A 26,133-nucleotide genomic window follows, 5' to 3' on the forward strand; every position below is an offset into this window, starting at 1 on the left:
TTCAGCTCAGCCTTCTAAAGTGTGTGATGATCCAGTGCCATCAAAACCTATAGAAATTTTTCCATGAACTTCAGTGTTGGAGGCCTGGCTTACACAGCACTTTACACACCTGGGGGCATTTGCTTCAGTAAGAATACTCGTCACATGGAATAGAGCCAAGTAGCTCCACTTTTTTGGGGCACATCAAGTACATGGATGACTTTCATGGGCTATGATCATCTGCTCTTCCCAGTAAAGCAGGCTGCTGGGCAAAGTCTGTCTCTGGTTACAGAACGCAATTTGACAAATAATATTTGATCATGTGATTAAGGGACTGTATCATGCTTAGAGACATAGGGGCGGAGAAGAAGCTGCAGCGCTGTCTCTACACTGGCATTCCCTTTATATAAAGCAGTTACACAATAAAACTCTGTGCACACGGATCGCATCATTCCTCAGAACTTCTTTATATCTTCTCAAAGCCCTTGGACTATAGGAGAATGCTGCTCCCAAGTCTTAGCTGAGATGAGTGGTGTGTTTATTGTTTATGGGAGTCCTCAGATAATTGGGTAGGTTGGATTCCAGAGCTGCACGCTGTGACCCAGGCTCCAGGTGCAGGTCCATAGGCTGAGTAGAATTGGCCTTGTGTCTGGCAATATGGTCTGTAATTTTAGCAGACTGACCTGCACAGTCTCTTATTTTGTTGTTTCAGCTGACATGGAATATGCATTGGTCATTGTGACAGGAAACTAAGAGAGAAGAGCAGCAGAGTAGGAAGAGCGTTGGAAGATATAATGTTATAAACAAAGCAAGCAATGTGCTGTTGGACAGCTTCTGAACAGAGCAATGTCTCTGTAGGGACCTACCCACCCTTTGTGGGAAGGCAGAGGGGGAGATTTTTCTCAGCGCTGCAGGGATGCTCCATTATCCTGCCCTCTCTGGCCTGCTGTGCGTGCCAGGAGAGCAGGCTCCAGCCCTTTCCAGTTGCTACTGCTACTGATTAAGAGCCAGCTCCCCCTCCTGCATCCCTTACACACCCAGAGCTCCCACCGACTTCCCTATGGGCTGCTTATGGAACAGACCAAGCTGTCGACTTCAGTGCAATGACACTGATATAGCACTGCTGAATGGCCCAATGTGCTTGATCCATTCTGGAGGCATGGAAAGTTGTACTCCCCCACCCCTCCGAAACACCCCTGCTGCCACAGACTGTTGACTGTAGTCAGCTTTTGTCTTTCACTGGGCAGTGTTACTAACCCTGTCTGACCCATGCAGAGAGGCAACATAATTTGCCTTTCTGAAGCTCCTCGCATGAAGTTCCTGATATAGTCACTTTCCAGGGAGACAAGATTTTAGGTGTATTCAAAACATGTATAAAGAACTTTACGTGTTAAAAAGGTGGTTGAGGCCTGGTCTCAGCACTGACTCTTCTGTTGCAGTTCTTTGCATGGGCAAGGTTCCTGGGACAATGGATAGCAATTGTTAGCTGCCTCCTTTGGAGGGAATGGGGTTTAATCCCTTCCGTGTCACTGATGAGCTGGGCAGTTCTTCCCCCACTGTGCTAAGTGCTCTGCATTACCAAAGGTCCCAGCCCTGTCATACTAGAACCAGAGGTACATGCAATGTTTCCTCTAACTTTTTCCATCCATGAGTGGAATATATTTTGTTATGTGCACCCAGGCATATGCAGGCGTGCACTACCAATAGAAACACTAGCTGGTGGCTGTGGGCACTCTGCTAATCAGCTGGTCGGCATTTGAATCTCTCCTGGATGGCCGCCCAAGTGTTCTGCTTACAGGGAACACTGGGCACATGTACCCCTAAAGGAGGGGGTATGCAGGAGTCTTCCAGGGGTACATTTGCCTAGTTTTTAGACTGATCCATAAAAAGCACTAGCAAAAGTCAGTGCAAACTAAAATTTCATACAAATAGAGAAAGTCAGCAATTTATCAGTAACTGTGCTGTGACACTTTTGTATTTTTATGTCTAATTTTGTAAGCAAATAATTTTTGAGTGAGAGGAAATTTGGGATACACAAGATAAATCAGACCCCTGAAAGGAGCACAGTAGTCTGGAAAGGTTGGGAACCACAGCCTTAGAGAGTGAAGCAGGGGTGCTGGACGCTCTCTAAAAGCATCTGAACCTCATGCCACCCTTCCCCCAAGGCCCCAGTCCTGTGCCACTTCTTCCCCTTAGGTCCCGCCTCTGTGCCGCCTTTCCTCCAAGACCCATCCCCTGCTCTCTCCTCTCTGTTTCCCTTCCCTCATTGCTCACCCTCCAGTGACTGCAGTGTGAAGGGTCTGGATTAGCACTATCTGAGCATCAGCAAGTTACTCCACTGCTAGGTCAGTGGGCCTGACTCGCTCCATACCATTTCATGGCTTCTTTTTTAACCTTTTAGCATAGTCCCCTTTGGGAGGAATAACAGCACTCACACTTAGGCTATGTCTACACTGGTGGCTCCTTGTGCAAGAAGTTCTTGCGCAACGGTTCTTGTGCAAGGAGTCCTGCGCAAGAACATGTCCACACTGCCATGTGTGAAATGTGCTTTTGCGCAAGAGCGCCCATGGCAGTGTGGATGCGCGGCAGGGATTCTTGCGCAATACAACTCTATAGCTAAAATAGCTTTCTTGTGCAAGAGAGCGTCCACACTTGTGCTTCTTGCGCAAGAGCTATGCTCTTTTCTTACAAGTGGAAGCTGTCTTGGCAAGAGCTTTTGCTCAAGAGAGCTTACACTTGTAAGAGAAGAGCGTAGCTCTTGAGCAAGAAGCCGTCTCTTACCACACCGTATTGTACATCTTCTTGCGCAGGAGCGGGTGGGCAGTGTGGATGCACTGCGGATTATTGCACAAGAACAGCCATTCTTGCGCAAGAAGCCGCAAGTGTAGACATAGCCTCAGAGACAGACATTAGGAGGTCAAATTGAAACTGTTCCTGGAACTCTTCACCTCATTATACTTTGGCTGGTTTTTACTTTCAATTATGTATGTGGATTGCATCTGGGACAGCTACTCTCCATTCATATGAACGAAGGGCGGGAAGAGTTGCACAGCTGGGACTTATTTGTTCCATGTCCATGAAATTGTATCTGTTTGGCTGCCCTTTCATGAATCAGTTAAAATGCTATTTGCTATTCCCTTGCTCCTGATGTTCACGAAGGGTCAGGTTCTAGAGAAGCATTGGTGGGGTGGACTACAAGGAGAGCCTGGATTAGTGATTAGAATTTGGGATTAGCTGAGCATCAGTTTCTTCCACCAGGTTCACTGTGCATTATGACTAAGGGAGATACAAAGGCTGCTGGGGAGTAGCCTCTGTTCTGAAGGCCAACATAATGTAAATAAGTGGTGGGGATGGGTGAGGTGAGGGTGAGGAACTGTTCCCATTGGATGGAATTGGAATTGCTCAATTGGCCCTATGGGTGATTCCTCCTTCATTCAGGGGTCAGGCTCTGTGCCTCTGTACTCTTGAGTTCTGCCCCACTGGTTCTGCAATGGTGTGCGGCAAAGCTTCAATAGGGTGGGCTCTGGACTTGCTACTGTAGACACTGTGACAGTCCTGCACCCTGTGCTGTGAACTGCTGGACTGGCTAGGGCATGTATTTCCAATTATTCAGGCACCTGGGTGGACCCAAATTGCTAACACAAGCTCCAATGTGAGGACTAGAGGTGGTGCAAGGAAGATTTCTTTATGCTTCATTCTCTTGTTTATCCTTGCAGCCCTAGACTTGGGGACCATATGGGAGGTTTATAAACATAGCCCAGAGGTGTAAAAAGAAGTGACCTCCTTTCTTCTGCAGTGTCTCTGTATGCATCTGCTGAGATGTCCAAACCCCCTGTGCTCCTCCACACCACACTCCTGGACAGGATCAGTCCCATAGTCAGCACATTACAATATGAACATTCTTCCTTGGGCTATTGCAGCAGAGAAACTGGTTCAGAGGACAATTGGAAAAAGAGCAGCTCCAGGACTCAAAGCAAAAAGAAACTGTTCCGCCCAAAGAGTATTGTCCACGCCCAGTGGAACCAGACTGTGGTTAAAGAAAAAAGGATGCCACTTCTTTGGGTGTCAATTAACTGCTAGCATCTGTCATGCTGGAAAGATTGTGCTTTCAGCACTAGACCTAACTCTCCCTTCAAGTCTGATCCCAGATCTGCCTCTGGCTCATTGTGTAAGCCCCAAAACCTTTCCATGTCTGCTTTCCTGACTTGCAAACTGGACTAATACTAGCCTTCTGCACAGAGTGTTTCTGGGCTTAATTATCGAATGCCTGTTCAACAAAACACCTTAAAGATGTCATTTGCTGTATATGGTAAGGGGCACAAGCCTCTCTTCCTGGTTTTACACTAATGCAACTCCAGTGCCATCTTGTGGGATCAGTCCTGATTTACACCGGAGAAGGAAAATCCGGCCTTGACTATTCTAGCCCTTGATTAATATTGTTCAGAAATGGCCTCTGGGCTTCTTACTAGACTATCTTTGGTTCCCTGAATCAGCTTTGTTTTAAACATACTCCACCATATTCTTTTCCTGAGGCTTCCCTGGACTCCCTGGAGCAGCTCCTGAGGACTGATTGGCTCTTTAGTGATACTCTCTTGAGTTTTCCATTCAAGATTCTGAAGAACAACATGATTTATGAACATTCACCCTTCCTTCTCTGCCCTTGTCTCCCCACCCCACCTTACCAGCAGACTAGCCAACCAGGCCCTCATTCACTAATCACTTCAGGAAGTAGTTATCTCAAATAATGATATTCAATCTGTCTGGAAAACAGAGAGGCCAACTTGCTGAAAGCTTTGTTCTTGCCACAGCCTCTGGTAAGGTTTTTCCCTTTGTGGTCCTTTTGGAATTAGAGCATTGATTAGCCAACTCCTTATAGAAACCAGCTGTGAGCTCGCCTTCTCCTCAGAGATGCTTTATTGCTTCAAGTGCAGAAATTGTAATGTCAAAGATAACTATTGATCCCAGGCCAGCGCACAGTAATTTTGATACTTGAGTAATGGAAGGGAGCTAGAGTTGGAAAGAGGAAGGAGGATTAGAAACACATTGGAGAGAGAGAAGTATTATAAACAGCAAAGCTGAGCTGAGGCTGGCCACCACTCAGTCATATCTGAAACCAAAGTGCAGAGGGATGAGTAATGGCACACCCTGTCCCTTAGGCATATGAGCTGCTCAAAAGCACATCACACAACAGCCTGAGTTAGGGCACCGTTTATTTGCTCTTCTCCCCCAACTTCTTAAATCTTTGTAAATAACATGTTTAAAAAGAACCAAAGTCTCTTTTAGCATAAGTTCCCTTTGCATTTTCATTGGTTTAAGCTTGGTTCACAAGCACATCCAACAATAAGGATTACTCCGTCAGCCCCTAGAGGTGACCACCGAGGTTTAAAGCAATTTCATCTGGGCCAGCACCAAGAGAAACAAGGAGTTTCTCCAGTTTCATCTCTCTCTTTAATATTCTTCCACATGAACTTTCTGACATATCCAGGCTTCCATCACTGTTAGCCCGGTGTACTCAATGGAAAACTACATTGCCCTTATACCTGCTGGAATTTCTTCTTCCCAAACCAATTGCTCTGCCCCACCCCACCGTCATGTTTGGATTTTTGTGCAAACAGTTGAGATGCTTTCATGAAATGACATGTGTACCTTTGTCCTGAGTGGAATAGGATCTGTTCATCTCTGTGTCATAGCCCCAGTGCTGCTGCAAGCTCTTGGACCATTCTCTGTCAGCTTAAAGGCTTGGGGCAGGAATTCCAGCCCAACAACTTCTGTGCAGTTCTGAATGGCCTTTCTCTGCGACAGTTACAGCTGAACTAGTGTATTGGTTGTGGGTTCATTGAAAGACCGTGAACAAGCATAATAAAGAAGATATTATAAAATCAAAGCATTAGCAAGCCAAGAGAAGTGACACCCTTGCAAGGGAAAATTGAAGTGGTCACAGTTTCTCTGCATTCCCAGAAACTACTTGGAATATGTAAAAGTTTGCATTGAGGAAGAAGTTAATTATTCTCCTCTGTTATAGGTAACAGGAATCTTGCTGGGTGGAGACAGCTGTGCTTTCCAAACCATGACTGCCAGGGAATGATGATTTAGTACAGAAGGAGCAAAGAGGAAACACTTCCCACATACTCAGGCTCTTTTGGTTCCTCATTTTCCAGAGTTGATGAACATCCGTCTCCATGAACAGGATATTCTGTTACAGCAATTTCTTTAAAGAGGTGGCTGTCTTTTGCCTTCCGGAAGTTCACTATCAGGAAACAAATGGGTGCATGCCATTTTCTGAGCAGACAACAGGGATTCCTCTTTGGTACAAATCTGAGGATCTCGTAATTTCTAACAAGGCCCAGAGTTTCAGAGGCTCTCATCTGAGGAATGATATTATCTGTCTAATAGAACTAAACTCTAGGAATTACGTGCTTAAATTAGTGTTGCATCTGATAAATTACATCGTAACCAGCTCATAGCTGGAAGCCTAGATGCACATACTGTGGTTATAACATAGGACAATTTGCTCTGAAAACATAGGCCTCTGCCACTTGCAGAATCATAGAAGTATAGGACTACAAGCAACCGCCATATTTCTGCTAAATCAGAAGCTTGATTCAGTGACAGTAATTTCTTCTTTCCTACAGGTTAGACTAGGTGTCAAGGTTTTTTCCCCACTCTGGCATGATAAATGCAGAAGTGGGGGCCCGCAAAAGTATCCCAAAACCTTATCTTTCAGGCTTTGGTATAAAACTTCCTCCCGAAATCTTAAAAACCTAGATTTTGGAAATAAAAATCCGCTGCCACCACCCAAGTAATGATAAGGCAACCAGGAAGAGACCACTTAGGAAATCTCAGCACCTAAAGTAAAACCAGGACACAAAAATTAACCAATACCAGGTTAATAAAAAGAAAAGAGAAATATCAGCACAATATTCCTGTTACACACATAATGACTAGATGGAAAAGTCACCAATTAATATACTCATGGAAGGGGGGGGGGAGGAAGGACCCCAACGTGGGCCAAGAGCTTAGTTGCAAAAGAGAGAAAAACCTATTTCTAATTGCACAGACATAAGATTCCCATTCCCAAACCATAAAACAATAAAACCTAATGGATTTAGCTAAACTGTACCCTTCTTACAGATAGTGAAGAGTCTTTTCTTGGAGGGAGACATAGTGTCTGTCCCCCTCAGTCGCTGGAGAGAAACTGCCCAGGGACAAAGGAGGGGAAAAGCCAAAAATTCCTTTGTCCCAGTTTAAAATTCCTATTGGGTGACTCTACCTGGCTTAGGTATAGTTAACCCCTTAGTCCCCAGGCTGCTGGCTAATCCTCATGATCATGACACTAGGTCTCAGCTAAAAAAGGTTTACTTGTTTACCTCTACCAGTGTAACTCTGGTGATAAACCCTCCTCTTGTATATGCAGTTTATGCTGGCTAAAAAGTGCTGTAGCTGGTATTACTCACACCCGATTCCCTACAGAAACTAAACCAGACCAGCAAACACTTTCTAATGCCAGAATACAGGCAGTCCCCGACTTACGCGGATCCGACTTATGTCGGATCCGCACTTACGAACGGGGCTCTCTCGCCCCGGAGGTCGAGGTACCGGATTGCTACCTGCGAGCTCCGGGGCGAGAAAGCCCCGTTCGTAAGCTGCTCCGGTGCCCCGTTCGTAAGCTGCTGGTCTGGAGGGGCACCGGGCGGGTTCCCGCGCTTCTGAGGCTTTGCCAGAGCAAAGCCTCAGAAGCGCGGGAACCCGCCGCTGCTGCCGCTTCAGTCGCGGTGCCTGTGGTCTGCTGGGGACGGTCCCCAGCAGACCACAGGCAGGGGACTGAAGCGGCAGCAGCGGCGGTTCCCCGCGCTTCTGAGACTTTGCTTTGGCAAAGCCTCAGAAGTGGGGGAACCCGCCCGCTGCTGCCGCTTCCGTTGCGGTGCCAGTGGTCTGCTGGGGAGGCAACGGAAGCGGCAGCAGTGGGCGGGTTCCCCCACTTCTGAGGCTTTGCCAAAGCAAAGTCTCAGAAGCGCGGGGAACCGCCGCTGCTGCCGCTTCAGTCCCCTGCCTGTGGTCTGCTGGGGACCGTCCCCAGCAGACCACAGGCACCGGGACTGAAGCCGCAGCCGCGGGGGGGTCCCGCGCCTCTGAGGCTTTGCCAGAACAAAGCCTCAGAGGCGCGGCACCCCGCTGCCGCTGCGGCTCTGCTCCCGTATCCCTGGTCTGCTGGGGAGGGGGGGCGCGGCTAGTGTGGCCCCCCCCCCCCCCCCCAGCAGACCAGGCTTTTGTTTTGGACCCTGGAGCAGAGCAGCTGGGGCTGCCAATTGGTCCTGCAGCGCCTTCTGGGCACTACTGGACCAACCCGGCAGCACCCTAGCTGCTCTGCCCCGGGTCCTGATTCAGCCGCTGCTGGTCAGTTTCAGCAGTGGCTGAATCAGGACGCCTGGGGCAGAGCAGCTGGGGTGCTGCTGGGTTGGTCCAGTAGCGCCGAGGAGCGGTGCTACTGGAGCAACCCAGCAGCACCCCAGCTGCTCTGCCCCAGGCGTCCCCAAGTCAGCCGCTGCTGAAACTGACCAGCGCTGACTACAGGAAGCCCGAGGCAGAGTTGCTCTGCCCCAGGCTTCCTGGAATCAGCTGCTGATCAGTTACAGCAGCAGCTGACTTGGGGAAGCTTGGGGTTCTTAAATTGAATCTGTATGTAAGTCAGAACTGGCGGTCAGTTTCAGCAGCGGCTGAATCTGGACGCCAGTTCCGACTTACATACAGATTCAACTTAAGAACAAACCTACAGTCCCTATCTTGTACGTAACCCGGGGACTGCCTGTAACTGTGTTCAAAGGAGAGATTCTGCCTGTATAGAAATGTCACGAAAAAGAAGTCACATGTCCTCCAAACTGACACTACCATACAGACAAAGGTTTCTAGTGTAGGCCTGGCCTAAGCTGCCAGAGGAAAAAGTGAAATACCCAAGAGCCAAGTCATACATCACACATCCCTATTGCTTTGCTCGCTTCTTGTGTATTTACTCTTGTAAAATATAAACTGTCATTCTCTCTGGTTACTTAAGTCACACATATCCGTATTGGGATATTAAAGCACCCTGGAGCTCTAACTGAATTTATCCTCATAACTCCCCTGTAAAGGAGGAAAGTTTACAGACCACCATTACAGGTGACCTGGGGCCCAGAGGACTTTCGTGACTTGCCTAACGTCACACCGGAAGTCTGTGGCACAGCAGGGTCTTCAACCCAGATCTTGAGTTCCAGGCCAGTGTTTTAGGGTATCATTCTTCATCAACAGCCTACTGTTGTCTGCCCCCATACACAGAGTTCATGTAAATAACAGCATCACGTACTTGGAAAGCAACTAGCCTGCTCTGTAAAGCCATGGCACCGGAATCTCTCCATAATAGTTTGGGAACTTTCTTAGCCCCCTGAAGAGGGCTCCCCTATCTTAGCAGTTGCTTCCTATTATGTACTTTCCTGTGGCCATCATCAGAGTGTCCGGTTAGGTGCCTTCACCACGGATTAGTTGCTCTCATCTGGCTTCCCCTTGGCAGCCACTCCCTGAAGTGGAGCAGATGCAGAAGGTGGACGATAGTGCACTAAAATGCACTATGCCAACAGATTTGCTTTTTGTCCAGACTGGAGGAAAGAGGAGGCTGATCAAACTGGAGCAGTTACAGTCCATTTGCACTGATGACCCTCCAGCCTCACTTCTTACCACTAGAAAACTTCAAACACCATCCCATGATGATCGTTGCTGAGCAATTCCCTAGCACTGAAATGGAACCAGTGCCCTCTGGTGGTTTTATAGCTCATGTTCTTTCTCCTGTAATTAGGGACATCTTTCATGAAGCTCCTTGGGGAAGGTGCAGGGGTGAAAGCTGCATTTTCCCCTGTTCTAATGTCAGGCCAAGCCCCTGGGCTGGCTCATCCTGCCCTCCCTCTGACTAGTGAAAACTTGGCCTGGAGTGTGGAGGGTTCTTTACCCCAGGTTCCCTCTGGTTGAAATTCCCTGTGCATGGTGAGAGCAGAGAGGCTAGTGTAAGGGCACTGGGGGCAGATCCAGGCTGCCCAGGAGGAGAGGGGCACAGGAACAAACCCATCATACTCACTGCAGCCTTTGCACCAGCACAAGCCATTGCACCTGTCTCTGGGCCTGTGGTTCCATAATATACAGCCTATGTCTGTCACAATCACCTCATCAGCCTGTAAATCCCTCAGCCCACCTCCACTGTGGCCCTTTGCCTGGACAGATGTCAGAGTTACACACAGCTAGTGATTAATGGGGTGAGGAGTGAGTCAGGCCAAGATCCTTCAATCCTATTTGAGGGGAGGCTGGAAGGAATTTTGAACAGTGCTGGTGATGCAGGTGCAGAGCATCTTACCGAGGCTGTAACACCAGTGGTTATGTCTACACTTATGGCATGGACACTGCTGGCCCCTATAGCATGAGTATAAATGGCTGCATAAACCCTGAGGCAATTCTTCAGTGAACAGAGGCATGCCAGACGTAAGATTGGACATAATGGGTCAGAGCAAAGGTGCATTAGCCCAGTATCCTGTCTTCCAACAGTGGCCAATGCCAGGTGCCCCAGAGGGAATAAACAGAACAGGTAATCATCACTTGATCCCTCTCTTGTCACTCATTCCCAGCTTCTGACAGACAGAGGCTAGAGACACTATTCCTACCCATCCTTGCTAGTAGCCATTGATTGACCTATCATCCATGAATTTATCTAGCTCCTTTTTAAACCCCATTAAAGTCTTGGCCTTCATAACATCATCTGGCAAGGAGTTCCAAAGGTTGACTGTGTGTTGTGTGAAGAAATGCTTCCTTTGGTCTGTTTTAAACCTACTGCCTATTAATTTCATTTGGTGACCCCTAGTTCTTGTGCTACGGGAAGCATTTACTTCCTGATTTACTTTCCATCAATCTTGATTTTATAACTGTAGGGTATATACCTTACCCAGCTCATTACATGTTCAAGGCCATGTATCTATTTCTATTGTTAGCAGTGTTGTGTTCTACTGCCAGAGCCTTTCATGGCTGTGTTTAGCTATATACTAGTGTGGACTCAGACTGCCTTTCATTGCAATGTGTAACTACACGTACCCAACACATCACTGCAAGCATGGCTACAGCCTGGATGAGCTATGCTTTTCACGACCCTCTCCCCTCTCCTACCCCCTGACTTCCTCCTATTGACTCTGGAATAGTAGTTTTCTCCCCAGCTCTGGGGCAATAGATGGGCTGAGCACTAAGCCAGGTGTGAGGGGAGTGAAAGAGAACACAATTAGTCTGGTGCTGAAAGGGAATTGGAAGAGAGAAGGTAGGTCCAGGGGCTAGGGCAGTAGCCTGGAATGCAGGAGACCCAGCTTCAATTTCCATCTCCGCTACAGACTTCCTAAGTGACATTGGTCAAGTCAGTTAGGATATGTCTACAATGGCTACCCAAGTTAGCTTTCATCTAGCTCACAGGGTTAAAAATGGCAGTGAAGATGCAGTAGCACAGGTGAGAAACATAAATATGTACCTAGTGGTCCTAACCTCAAGATAATTCTTACCAACAACCACAGGACATACCACACTAATACCAACCCTGGTACCTTCCCTTGCAACAAACCCCGTTGCCAGCTTTGTCCACATATTCACTTTGCTGATTCCATTATTGGACCTAACCAAGTGAGTTATAAGATCAAGAATACATATTCTTACGCATCCAGAAATATAATTTATGCAATCATGTGCAGAAAGTGTCCATCTGCTATGTACATTGGACAAACGTCTCAGACACTTCGCCAAAGGATCAATGCCCACAAAACAGACATTAGACAGGATCACAAAGAAAAAACAGTTTCTTGCCATTTCAGCCATTGAGGACATTGTCTCAACAACTTGATTACCTGCATCCTGCTTCAAAGGCCTTTTAAGACTACACTTGAAAGAGAATCCTCTGAACTGGCATTCATGCTTAAATTCGACACTTTACACTTAAGTTTGAATAAAGACTCTAATTATCTTACCCATTACAAAGATAGCTTCCCCAATTAGCACCTCTAATATCATTAGCTCACAGACATTTACCCCCTCCCTCCATCCCCCTTCTGTTCTGAAATTTGATTTGTCCTTTTCATATGTGTTCATTTTTTTAATTGTATCCTTTGGTATATATGGTTGTGACAATTTTCTTCCACTATTTGATCTGAGGAAGTGGGTCTGGCCCACAAAAGCTCATCACCTAATAAACCATCTTGTTAGTCTTTAAAGTGCTACATAGTCCTGTATTTTGTTTAATCTTACAGAGGATACTGATGGCTATAGGAGCCATGTAAGTAACTGACAGATGGGTTCCTGCAAGTTCTCTAACAACTAGCAGCTGGATATACTGAATGGCACCTGCTGCCTTTGCCAGGAAATCCATCATGCTGACTGCGCCTCTATTCTCTTTTCAGGAACTGCCTCTGTTGCAGTCGCTGGCATCTTCGCAGCCCTAAGAATCACAAAGAACAAGCTCTCCGATCATAAGTTTGTTTTCCAAGGAGCCGGAGAGGTAGGTTTCACCCGCATTCAGCCCTAAATACACTATTTGTCCTTTAAAGGGATAAAAAACTTTAAAGGGATAAAAACTGAAGCATAAAGGCCCAGATCCACAAATCCAGACATAGGTGCTTGAGTTCCAGTTTTAGGTTCCATTGTGATCCACAGAAGTCTCACTCATCTGCCACCAAACCCTGTAGGTGCCAAAGTTTCATGCCTCTGGGTGTGTGTACTGCCACCCTATTTCAGACCCCAGGATGCCTATCTCCAAGCTAAGCGCCAGAGCAATCCACAAAGCAGGGGAAGACAGGAGAATGCTTGTGTCATCCATAGGCCCAATCTGCAATGCATAGGCCCATGTTCAGAGAGTCCCAGAGCACTCACACAAACACATCTCACTATCAAGTGGTACCAGAACATGCCAATATGAAGGATGGTACAAAAACATTCCCCATGGATAAGAGGAACACACTGACCCCTCCTAAAAGAGCATGAGGTGCTATACAGAACAAAAAGAGGGTTCCTGCCCCACTGAGCTTACAATCCATGTGCTTTTGGGGAGGAACAGTGTGGCTGTGTCTACACTGGCCACTTATTCTGGAAAATCAGCTGCTTTTCCGGAATAACTTTCCAGCTGTCTACACTGGCCCCTTGAATTTCCAGAAAAGCACTGACGATCTAGTGTAAAATCATCAGTGCTTTTCCGGAAAAACTATGCTGCTCCCATTCGGGCAAAAGTCTTTTTCTGGAAAACTGTTCCGGAAAAGGGCCAGTGTAGACAGCACAGTAGTGTTTTCTGCAAAAAAGCCCCGATCGCGAAAATGACAATCGGGGCTTTTTTGCGGAAAAGCGCTTCTATATTGGCCACGGATGCTTTTCCAGAAAAATTGCTTTTCTGGAAAAGCGTCCTGCCAATCTAGACGCGCTTTTCCGGAAATCCTTTTAACGGAAAATCTTTTCCGTTAAAAGCATTTCCAGAAAATCATGCCAGTGTAGACGTAGCCTGTGGGTGGGGGAGGGACAGATCATCTTTTTCGGCTTCTCCAAAATGATTCAAGTTCCTCTGAGGGAAGGCTCAGGGTTTGATTTCTGCTTATGGGTTTCAGGCTGCCATGGGCATTGCCCATCTCATCGTTATGGCCATGGAAAAGGAAGGTATTTCGAAGGAAGATGCCATCAAAAAAATCTGGATGGTGGACTCCAAGGGACTAATTGTCAAGGTAAATCTGCCTGTGTTGCACTATTGTGCTCTCATGGATGGTGGGTATAAGAGGTGGGGGAAGGCATTGCCTTCCCAAACTGCCAAGTGTCGTCCTGCCCACACTCCACCCTCTGCTTCAGTGCAGCTCCTGTGCTACTCCCGACTTCAGCCATGTTGAGGATGGGCTCTCATGCTTCTCACCCTTCCCATGCTGCAGGGTCAAGGAGGCTGGGACTGAGCGCTGCCCACCTCACTGTGCTCTGGGGCTAAGGAGGCTCACACCGGAGGCTGGAGACCTGCCCCTACAGTGGAGGATGGCTTCCAGGAGGAGAGGAGAGATGGAGACCTGTCCCCATGGTGGGGGGAGGACTTGACTACTGCAGAGGACAGGGGCCTCAGGAAGAAGAGGCGAGGTTGGGGGGGTTGCTTACCCCAGCCTTAGGTTCACCTACTGCCCATGCATGCTGTAGTGCTAGTAGATGTAGTCTAACAGGACAGGGAACAACGGGGCCTGACTCATTAACACAAAGCAAGCAGATCCAATGGGCCACAGGCAGCTTCGGAGTAAGTGGTTGCAATTCTGTTGAAGTCCATGGAGCTGCACATGCTTATGCACAGCAGGGTAGACTTTGCTTGCCTGTTTCTGATGCCAGCAGCGTTTGGACATCCTGGTGGCTGGGTCAGGGACAGCTTTGTACTTCAGGCCCCATGGGACCTTGTACAGCAGGGTAAATCTCCTCTCTCCAGGAGACAGAGCTTCCTTGAGGTTTGGTCCAAGACACGGGAATAAGCTCCCACACCAACTAAGGGCCATCAGAAACCCCACTGCCTTCCACCCAAAGTGTAGGGTGCATTTCTTTGGCCTGTACTTTTCTAACAGAAACAGAGAAACAGCATGTCAAAAAAGAAACTTACCAACACAAATCACTTCACTGCACACAGTTCTTCCACCATGGGATGGATGGGAGAACAAACCACATGTGGCAGATGTTAGTCACTTAATACATGACTGTGTGCAGATAATACCGGGATGAATATGGGGCAGCAGAATATAGAATAGAATGAGGCACTGAAATCTTACAAACAAGATTTAGCAAATCATTAGTCTAGACTTTTCTTGACTGCCATTGGTTTATCTGTCCTTTTTTCCCTGCAGGGCAGGAGTCACCTGAACCATGAGAAGGAGATGTTTGCTCAAGATCACCCCAACCTGAAAACTCTGGAGGAGGTAGTGCACAGAGTGAAACCTACAGCTATTATAGGTAGAGTCACAGAAGCAGGAATGCCTCATTTCCTCAGTTCTTGGGTTTTTCCTTTGTTTTTGGGGCTCCTCTGTTGTCCAATCTGACTCCCAGGACCTCCCTGTCTGTATTTTTTTCCTGCACTTCTCAACACCCATCTCTTCAGGCTATGAAGCACAAGCTCCCTCCTTCTGTTGAACAGGGATTCTTAGGGAGCCAATTGTTGCTGCCTTTGAGTGGCCAAAGTGGGCACTCTTGAGTTAAGCAGAGTTTTATGGCTCCTAGAGACTGATTGGCTGTGTCTAGACTGGCAAGTTTTTCCGGAAAATCATCTGCTTTTTCGGAAAAACTTGCCAGCTGTCTACACTGGCCGCTTGAATTTCCAGAAAAGCACTGACGATCTCATGTAAAATCATCAGTGCTTTTCTGGAAAAATTATGCTGCTCCCGTTCGGGCAAAAGTCTTTTTCTGAAAGACTTTTGCGCAAAAGGGCCAGTGTAGACAGCATAGCACTGTTTTCCGCAAAAAAGCCCCAATCGTGAAAAAAGCAATCAGGGCTTTTTTTGCGGAAAACTGCGTCTAGATTGGCCACGGACGCTTTTCTGCAAAAAGTGCTTTTGCGGAAAATATCCTGGCAATCTAGACGCGCTTTTCCAAAAATGCTTTTAACGGAAAACTTTTCCATTAAAAGCATTTTCGGAAATTCTTGCCAGTGTAGACGTAGCCATCATTTATATTCCCAAATGACCAGCAAAGCAAGAGGCTGGTGGCAGTTTCCAATGTCCCCTGAAGGATAGTGTTGAGAGTAACCACAAAGCCAACCTAAACAAGGACCTGGTTGGGCTGTTTGCTGATCCTCTGCTCGGTAGAGGTTTTGTCACTGTAAATCTGACTTGGATGGCGTCTCTGGCAAGAGGTGGCCTTCTCCCTCAGAGTCATACAGTTTCAGTTTACTGAGCAGTAATGAGCTGAGGTTTAAGGGAACATGGGCCCAATCCATTGCAAGTCACAGAGTGAATCAAGAATTAACTGTTTACTTCGTAGGGGTAGCCGCCATCGCAGGAGCTTTCACGGAGAAGATTTTGAAGGACATGGCAGCCTTCAATGACAGGCCCATTGTGTTTGCCCTAAGTAACCCCACAAGTAAAGCAGAGTGCACAGCTGAGCAGTGCTATCACCTGACAGAGGTAAATGCGCAACTGTCTCTCCCAGCCACTGAGTGGAATGGCCAAAGAGACTTAACACAGCAGAGTGACTGCTCTGTGCTGTAGTGATCAGAGTCTTCTTTGGTGGATGACAGATTAACATAACTGCCTGGCAGAGCCCCACTGATGTACAGCTCACATCCAGCCTGAGAGGCTCTTGCAGTTGACTCCCCTCGCGCCCCAAGGGCACCTTTCGTTCATGAACTGGTCTGCACCCCAGAAATAGGTTGACCCTAGTTACACCACTCAGAGCTGTCAAAAATGTTGCACACTGTGCAACACAGGTTAAACTGATCTTCCCTTCCCCCACACTGTGAATACAGAAGAATTCTTCCCTTGACCTCGCCACCACCTCTCAGAGAGGTGGATTAACTATAGCGATGGCAAACCGCCTTCAGTGTAGGAAGCATATACACCACAGTGCCACAGCAGAGACATACCCTTAGCATTAACGGTGGTGATTTGATGAGGAGGGCTTTCTGATGCAAACGCTTTCCTCTCTCCCCACCCTGAGAACCCAACTACACACCTAGCTCAGGTTGTACCTTTTTATTAGGTGTAAAGAAGAGAGGCCCTGATCCCACCCCAAACTCCTCAGACTGGCCCATCAGAGCTGTGCTTCTCAGTGCGCTCCTCAAATGCATGCGGGCCCTGCTCAGGTTTTCATGGAAGGCAACTTTGGGATTTAGATCTGGTGAGGGAAAAAAGGCTGGGTAAGGCACTGGGATGGAACTCGGAAGATCTGGGTTCAAGATTAGAATCTGTCTCAACCTTCCTGGAGGGCTCTGGGTCAGTCATTTAGGCTCAGATCCTCAAAGGTATTTAGACTCCTAACTTATATTCATTTCAATTTAGAGCCTAAATACCTTTGCATCTTTGGGCCTGAATATCTCTGCACATCTTTTCCCCATCTGTAAGATGGGGATATTTTCCTGCATCACAGAACACTGTATTTCTAGGGGCCATGTATGTAGCTCAATAAGTAAGTTAGAATGAGACTTTGTCTGGTATCTGGGCACCTGGCTCTTTCCCCTTGGCAAACAAAGTGCCTGTCAGTTTAAACAGCAGGCAGATTCCAATGGTGAGGTCTATGGTAGAGCTGTTGTTGAATGATCAGTGCATTTGCTATCACAATCCTTGGACTCCTAGAGCTGGACTCTGGGATCCCCTCAATTGTAGACATTGCCTCTCCAATATCTGTGTGTGTGTCTCTCACCAGGGCCGAGGCATCTTTGCAAGTGGCAGTCCGTTCTCTAAGGTTACCCTGGCCAGTGGACAAACCTTCTTCCCCGGCCAAGGAAATAATGCCTATGTGTTCCCTGGAGTGGCGCTGGGAGTCGTTGCCTGCGGGGTCCGACATATCTCCGACGATATCTTCCTCACCACAGCCGAGGTTTCAAATCTGTATTTAACTGATGCTTTCGAAAAATAAAAAAGCCGCTTCAGTGAGGTTTATTGAGCCCCAGGAGTCTAGTTATGTCCTTGGCTAGGAACAAGCCCAGAGCAATGTACATCATGTGAACTTCACCCCCTCAGCAAAAGGCTGCAGATTTTCCCAACACAGCTGGATGCTAGAGCTTCCATTGTGCCTACAGAAGCCCCCTGCATGAGCCAGCACTTGGATCCCCACTGGTGGGGAAGAACTGCAGGAAGGGCTAGGGGGCATGTCCCCTGGAGTCCTGGTCATTTTTTCTTACAGGCAACAATAACAAATCCAAAACAAAACAAAGATCCCCCCAAGCCTTTGATCATATTTGAAAACAGAAGCATTTATTCCACAGCCTTTACTATACTGCAGGAAGTGCTTGGCTTCAGTCAGTGGAGGGAAAAGCCAGCAGCCAGGTTTCTCTGCCACACTAGCAACTCCCACAGAGACATTTTTGCCACTTCACCTTTCTCTCAGCTTTTGTTGTAGGCTGTATTTTTAGAAAAAGGTCTGTTTTCAGATCTTAGCTTACAGCCAAGCTGCCTGTTGGGAATGTGCAACCAACTCTTTCTCAGAAATAGATTCCCTTCCTTCAAAAGTGGTACTACACAGTATTTAGCCCCATTTTCAAACTTGTAGTGAAATGTATGCAGATTTGAAATGTGAGTGGTTTTGCTTTTGATTACAAGGACTTCTCCTGCCTTTCTCAAGTGAAGACTTTGCTGCATACTCCCTTGTTAAAGCCTGGGGCAAGCATGCTGTAAGAAGATCTCCTATAACCTACCTTCCTCTTCTTTCTAGTCTATTGCTGAAGAAGTCACAGAGGAGAATCTTGCTGAAGGGAGACTCTATCCTCCCCTAAGTAGTATCAGAGATGTGTCCTTCAAAATCGCTGTCAAAGTAAGAAGTCAAGTATTCTTGTGAAGTTTTTGTTTACATATAAGCCAAGCTCCCTCTTTCAGCTTTGATGTAATTTATGACTACCAACAAAATGCACTGTCTCTATTACACCCAGAAACATGGGCAGCATATGACTCTTCCCCTTGGGAAGACTAGTCTCCTACCTCACCTCTTCCAGCTGAGGCCCCACCTGCCTCTTTCAGCTGAGGCCACACCTTCCCTTTCTGCTCTCAGCTCCCCCACCCTATGGCTTTCCGTGGACTAGATCATTCAGATGTATGTGAGGTTATTCAGCACCATGAGCCAATCACAATTTCAGGTGGCCACACTCTGTGTAATGCCCAGTTGGCTCCCAATGTCTGAATTAGGATGTTGCGGTGAAAAGACTTTTACTAATGTTAAGAAAATGAATCCCATAGGGTTAAAAATTCCATGTTCTATTTTTCTTGTCCTAAATTGTGTGGCTTTCTTCTGTCTTTGCCCCGCATATTCCATATGTGGGCCCCAGCATTGTCAGAGGCACAATGGGGAGATGACATAAGCAGGACAGATATGGAGCTTACATTTTTAACACCCTTTACCCTCAGGATGTCAGGAAAACCTGTACTATAGCGAATAAACTATATATAATTTCCAGCAGAGTTTCACAAAATTCCCTACTTGAAACAATTCTACTTTTGATGGAGTAGTAATGTGAATGTTTATGCTGAGGCAAAGTGGACCTTGCATGCAGAAATCAAGAGACCAGAGAGCTGGGTACTGTAGTGACTTGAGTAAAGCAATAGTACTTAAGAACTCCTGAGTTTTCATCCCAGGTTTTCCTATTTTTTTTCTGTATTTGGGCAAATGGCTGAGACCCAGAGGTTAAAAATGGCCCATCTTCACATGCATGCTGCTGATTAAGAGTTGTAGAGCAGTTACAAGTGCTCAATGGAAACTGTGAGTGCTCAACACCTCTGCAAATCAGGACCAATGTTTGCAGACTCAGCGGGCCAATTCCAATGATGCCTGAAAGAAGTTGGAATCTTTCCACTGATTTCAGTGAGCTTTGGGTCAGACTGTGAGGGTATGTCTAGACTGCATCCCTCTGTTGGCATTGCAAATGAGGCAGGGATTTAAATATCCCGTGCCTAATTTGCATAAAAATGGCCGCCACATTTTTCCAACTCAGCACTTTGTCAGCAAAAAGCGGCAGTCTAGAGGGGAATCTGTTGAGAAAGAAAGCCTTTTTCGACAGATCCCTTATGCCTCCTGCAAGGGAGTCCCGGGAAACACTTGGGAGCAATTACTTTGAATGACTCTGGAGAGTAGTTATTTTGAAATACCAGTAGCTGAACATTCACACTAACCCTATTTCGAAATAGCAATTTCAAAATAGGTGTTATTTCTCTTAGAATGAGAGGTTATTATTTTGAAATAACAAGCCCATTATTTCAAAATAATTTCAAAATAACGGGCTTGCTGTGTGGATGTTCACCTTCTTATTTCGAAATAACAGGAGTTATTTTGAAGTAACGCTGTAGTGTATACATGCCCTTTGAGACAACTTCTGAAAATTTACCTCATGCCTCAGTTTCATCTTTTCTGACAATGGGGTGTTAATTAACTTCCCCACAAGGTGTCTTGAGAATCTGGAAGTCTATAAAGTGCTTTGTACAACTGATCAGTAATAGATCTTTAAAGATAAGGAAGAAATGCCACTCACTTTCCATGAAGCACATACAACAGCACATCTTGCTTCACAGACTAGTGGTGCAGCCTTTAACAAAGAAGTCTTGGCTGGTTCTGAACTGTTAGTCTGCTCTTCAGCATGTAGTGCTACTCAGATACTGAAATCCCTCTTCCTCATAGGTATCCCAGGGCATGTCGAAATAATTCCCCTTATTTTGAAATAACAAGCTGAGCATCCACACTATCAAGCCTGTTATTTCAAAATAATGGGCTTGGTATTTCAAAATAATAACTCCTGCTTGTGCCACGTTCTTTCGATTTACTTTCGAAAGAATGCAGCTGCAGTCTAGACGCAGGGGAAGTTTTTTTGAAAAAAGGCCACTTTTTTTGAAAAAAACCCTGTAGTCTAGATATACCCAGGATGGTTTACATCAGCCTAACTTTGTAGTATAGGCCCAGTTGTGAGGATAAATCACAGTAGGGATTGAGCTGTTCATTATGGTTTTGTTTTTCTCTTTGCAGACTGTTGACTATGCCTACAAACATAATCTGGCTTCCTGGTACCCAGAACCAGAAGACAAGGAAGCCTTTGTCAGATCCCTCATCTACAGCCCTGACTATGAGTCATTTGCTATCGATAATTACAGATGGCCACAAGCAGCCATGAACGTTCAAGATGTATAATTTTTTAAAACCTTTGATCCTTAATGCCATCATTGCCATGGAGGGTTGCCAGATGGTTTCAACAAAAATACTGGACACACTTGACATTACATCACAATCTACATTACATCTTATTTAGAAAATACTGGACATTTATATTTTCTCAATTTGTTTCCCGAACAGAAAGCTCAAGTACTAGACTGTCCAGTTCAAAACTGGACACCTGGCAACCCTAGCCATAAGTGCATCTTCAGGTGTGCAAAATTTTACTTATATGGAAACAGGCACTTTCTTACCTGCAGCTGCCTTTTTACTTTGCAAGTACTTGTCTAGGGAAAAGGACAATGCCAACAAATTCAGGGCTTATTCCAATAAGTCCTGCACTGCAGTTTCTACTTCCTTTAAAGCACTCCTGTAACCTTGCATAAGAGGTTGCTCTTCTAAACAAAGGTATGAATTGTAAATTTATAGCAAATCATAAAGGAACTGGCTTGGGTCTGCTCTTCTACAAAGAGATGATGGTAGAGGCCAAAGCTGTCATTGACATACACATAGAGCTGCCATGATTTTTATTATTTGCATTAATAATAAAAAAAGAGCTCTGGTCTCCTTTCAGCGGAAATCAGAAGTCGCTGCATAGGAGCCAATGGAGTTTGCTTGAGTAGCTTATATCCTGGGACCAAATGGCTACAGCATTGCATGTGTCCCTTAACAATCAGTTTAAATGTATTAGTGGGGAGCATCCCGTCCTTAGTGATTCCTCTAAAAAGGAACAATATCAGCCCAATCTGAAGCTTTTGTTAAAGAGATAACTTAAAGTTTCAAGTATGTCTTTTTGCAGTGTTGTTGTAGCCATGTTGGTCTAAGGATATTATAGAAACACACTGGGCTCGTCTACATTGGCCCCTTTTCCGGAAGGGGCATGGTAATTTTTGAAATCGCAATAGGGAAATGCGCGGGGGATTTAAATATCCCCCGCGGCATTTAAATAAAAATGTCCGCCGCTTTTTTCCGGCTTTTAGAAAAGCCGGAAAAGAGCGTCTACACTGGCCCCGATCCTCCGGAAAAAGCGCCCTTTTCCGGAGGATCTTATTCCTACTTTGAAGTATTACGATCTCTGAAATTAACATGCCCCTTTCGGAAAAGGGGCCAGTGTAGACGTAGCCAGTGGGTGAGGTAATATCTTTTCATTGGATCAACTTCTGTGGTGAAAGAAACAAGTTTCTGAGCTACACAGGGTCTCTTCTTGTCTGGAAAAGGTACTCAGAAGCTTTGTCTACACTGCAGGCTTTTGCCAGCGGAGATTATGCTAACGAAGTGCTCATTAGCATTTGTCGTGCTGTCATTTGCATATTCTCTACCGATGCTTTTTGCACAAGAGGTTTCTGTGCAAAAACAAGCAGTGTCGACGGGTCTGTTTTGCTCAAAAAAATCCTTTTGCGCAAGATCCTTATGCCTCAAGAAAGGAGGCATAAGGATCTTGTGCAAATGGGTTTTTTTGCCCAAAACGGACCCGTCTACACTACTTGTTTTTGCGCAAAAACCTCTTGCACAAAAAGCATCGGCAGAGAATATGCAAATGACAGCACGACAAATGCTAATGAGCACTTCGTTAGCATAATCTCCGCCGGCAAAAGCCTGCAGTGTAGACATAGCCAGAGTGTCACATACAAGGTGATTGGTTTCATGGTGCATTTGTCCAGAAATTCTTCCTCATTTTAGGTTCTATGATTGAGGGGTATTAATTAGACCACTTCACCTTCAGTGGTCTCTTAAAATATGTGTTAGCTATTTACATTAAACATTCTATTCTTCCTTGTGACACTCTGCTTTCCCACACTTGAAGAATGATTCTGGGGAGCTTTAAAGCTTGTCTCTCGCCAACAGAAGTTGGCCCAATAAAATCTTACTTCACACACTTTGGCTACGTCTACAGTGGCAGCTTCTTGCACAAGAACAGCTGTTGCACAAAAACTTGCTGGGTGTCCACACTGCACGCGTGTTCTTGCGCAAGTAAATTTATAGTCTAGCATCAAAAACAGGGCTCTTGTGCAAGAGGGCAGCGTAGACAGGCAACATGAATTTCTTGTGCAAAGAAACCCCTATGGTTAAAATGGCCATCAGAGCTTTCTTGAGCAAGAGAGTGTCCACACTGCCATAGACACTCTTGTGCAAAAGCACATCTCTTGCGCAAAAGCAAATGCCAGTGTAGGTGCGCTCTTGTGGAAGACTTTTTGCCCAAGAACTCTTCCGCAAAACAGTTCTTGTGCAAGAAGCTGCCAGTGTAGATGTAGCCCCTGTGTAAGCTTATCAGTTTATTTAAACCCTTATTCTATTGGTTCATATCATCAAATGTCTGCAACCTACATAACTACAATCAGAATCTTACACTCCACAGATTTTAAAGTATTTGATTTTCTTAACACATTCTCCTTACCTGGCTCCAAAATGGCCAAAAAAGATCTCAGGGAATAGTAATAAGATTTTTTTTTTTACTTAACATGAAACAATACCCAAAGCATCATGGCCAATAAATTTCGGCTGCTGGGTTAAATACAGGCTTAACCATACAAGTCTTGGCTCACCATATCTGACTGCCAATGCAGAGGGATGGACATATGTTCATTTTCAGACTAACACATGAAAAGGGAAAACAGAATCCAATTTATTGTAAAATGTTATGAATTGATGCATAAACAAAAAGTCTTAGATCATGGTTGGCTGAAAACAGACTCATAGCATAATTAAAGACAGCAATACTGCCACAGGGAACAGTAATGAACCAGTTATATCACATATCATGCTTCTTCACTGATATCACAGCAGTCAAATAGTTTTCCCTGAATTGCTGCAATGAGTGGAATTACCTATGTACATTTTTGTTTTCTGATTAGCTAAGACCTCTAATTTCTTTTCCCAATTAAAATATCAGTTAAAACTAAAATCTGCAACATATCTGAAGTATAAAGCCAAAATTGGGAACTTTCTAGTTGCTTTAAGCTCCCAGTCATGCATGGGTTTACACACAGACTTAACTTTACACACTGAGTAGGCCCACTAACATTAAGGGGGGTCTGTTACTCACAGCACATACAATTAAGTGTATGTGTAAGTCTTTGTAAGAATGAGGACCTAAGCCATTTGGATATCTGACACTGCAGTGATGTCAAGTTCCAGCAAGCATTGCGATTTGCTACAATTCTCAGGGTTTAACCTTAGGTTCTCCTCGGTCAGCGTTCAGCTCAATAAAATCTTTACATTCAGTTCTAGTGCCATAGAAATGGGCATGTGCCAAAACCTTAGCTGACTGCCCCATGTTTTGGAGGAAGACATTCAACATCCCACCTCGAAGAAGAGCGTATCCATTTCTAAACAAGTGTCAGTATCTGAACTAAAATCACTAATGATTTTTCTCCTTTACTTTAAGTTTATTTGCATATCTTGCATGAGTTCCCACAATCTACAAAGAGCATTTTGAGCATGCCGGGGTGGCATGCCCACATCTCACGCAGCTCATAAGCTAATATAAACTACATTCTGAATTCAATCAGTGACTAAAGCAGCAGGAGAAGAAACTGTTCCCCAACCAATGCACACTTCCATCCCAAAATACCTTCTGGATTGTATTATTGTCTTTAGTATTCCCTCCATCTATTAGGTGCTATAATGACAAGTTAATCTCAATATTATTCTGCTTTTCCATGTACCGGTCCAATGGCACCCTTTCGTTGTTGCTTTATCTGTGAAACTGTGTTAATCAGTCTTGAAAATTCTCAGTGGTATTTTATGAAGATCGCAGACAAGCTGAATGTGCTGGCCATTTTATTAGAGAGCATTAAAGTGATTATGCAGGGCTTTTGTAATGCAATGACAAGTTTGTGTACTGTGTATGTTTCATTTATATAATCCGTTCAAGTTTACTTTAAAATGCACCATCCCTTTCATTTAAAAATCACATATGCCAAGTGGTTTCTGAAGAATATTTAAATTGGTTTCATATGGCATTCTAGACATTTGTCAGCGAGAGCCAGGCGCACAGACTAAACCTGAAAATAGAATGTGCCGTTGCCTACCCTTGCAGGCACCAATCCAGCAAAGCAAGTGAGAGTTCCCATTAATGTCAGTGGAATTGCTTGTATGGTCAACTTCTTTACTTCATTGCGTGGCTAGATGACTATACATATGCTAAATTGAGGGGAGTTGAGGGGCTTATTTAACTGCACAGATTGCTAACATGAGTTGGTTGAGGTAGGAACAATGTCTTCCCTAAGCATTTCTGCAGCACCTCATTCAGTAAGATATTGTCTAGGGCTGGTGGGCATTTCTTGCAGTATAAATATGCAATAATAACACATCAGAATATAAGAACGGCCATGCTGGGTTAGACCAAAGGTCCATCTAACCCAGCATCCTGTCTTCTGACAATGGCCAATGCCAGATTCCCCAGAAGGAGTGAACATAACAGATAATCATCAAGTGATCCCTTTCCTGTCACCTATTTCCAGCCTCTGACAAACAGAGGCAAGGGACACCATTCCTACCTATCCTGGCTAATAAGTATTGATGGACCTAACTTCTATGAATTTATCTAGTTCTTATTTTAACTATGTTAAAGTCCTGGTCTTCACAACCTCCTCTGGCAAGGAGTTCCACAGGTTGACTGCACTGTATGACGAAATACTTCCTTTTGCTGCTATTAACACAGTTCCAATGTACAGAAACAGTCTCTGTCCCTGCTCATGTTCTGGGACTGTTTGTGCAGACAGTAGAAAGGAACAGCTGGTGATGTCCTGAGAGAGAGGTGGCCCTACAGCTATCAGTAACAGACCAGCATCCAATCAAAGGTGAGTTTTTGGAAGGGGAAGAAGAGCTAGAAGTAAAGCCCCAATGCTACAGCCCTTGCAAAACACCTGATGAGTTCAACAAGCCTGGTGGGAATCCTGCAGGCTTTAGCTCTCGTGCTGTAGCAACAGTGAGAGAAAGCACTGCTCGTGCCAGAGTGCAAGACGGGCAGCCATCTGACTATTATATTCTCTTGGACAATTTATATTCTCTTGGCTTCTGTAGCAATTGGCAGTATTGGTTGATCTCTAGCCTAATTGGTTGATCTCTATCCAGCTCTTGGCCAGTCTCCACTAATGTGCAGCAGTTCAGCCTTTAAAACACATCTTATTCCAATTCAGCCATTCCAGCTGGACAAGTGCCTGATGAGCAGAGGGTTCCAGCAGAGCTTGCATTCAAAATGAGGCTGGGAGCTTAGGATTTTCTAAAAGGTTTGCTTGAGCTCGGATTTCAGCAAAGCTCCCAGGCCCCACACTGTAA

At 45.6% G+C, this 26,133-nt stretch overlaps 1 protein-coding gene across 2 annotated transcripts in view; it reads left to right on the top strand.

The window, feature by feature from the left end:
- The window catches only part of ME3 (malic enzyme 3), a 164,621-nt gene extending 142,447 nt beyond the window's left edge, over positions 1–22,174 (top strand). Inside the window, exons 8-14 of one of the 2 annotated variants that reach the window (XM_075919399.1) lie at positions 12,420–12,517; positions 13,611–13,724; positions 14,862–14,967; positions 15,991–16,133; positions 17,371–17,544; positions 18,379–18,477; positions 20,671–22,173. In XM_075919399.1, the coding sequence (XP_075775514.1) occupies positions 12,420–12,517; positions 13,611–13,724; positions 14,862–14,967; positions 15,991–16,133; positions 17,371–17,544; positions 18,379–18,477; positions 20,671–20,832 (896 nt within the window). In that variant the 3' untranslated portion in view covers positions 20,833–22,173. Of the gene's footprint in view, positions 1–12,419; positions 12,518–13,610; positions 13,725–14,861; positions 14,968–15,990; positions 16,134–17,370; positions 17,545–18,378; positions 18,478–20,670 lie in introns of both variants that reach the window. The other variant, XM_075919400.1, reaches the window with a different exon arrangement.
- The last annotated feature ends 3,959 nt before the right edge of the window (positions 22,175–26,133 follow it).

Source organism: Pelodiscus sinensis, chromosome 1 (assembly GCF_049634645.1).
Source record: "Pelodiscus sinensis isolate JC-2024 chromosome 1, ASM4963464v1, whole genome shotgun sequence".
Classification (NCBI taxonomy): Eukaryota; Metazoa; Chordata; order Testudines; family Trionychidae; genus Pelodiscus; species Pelodiscus sinensis.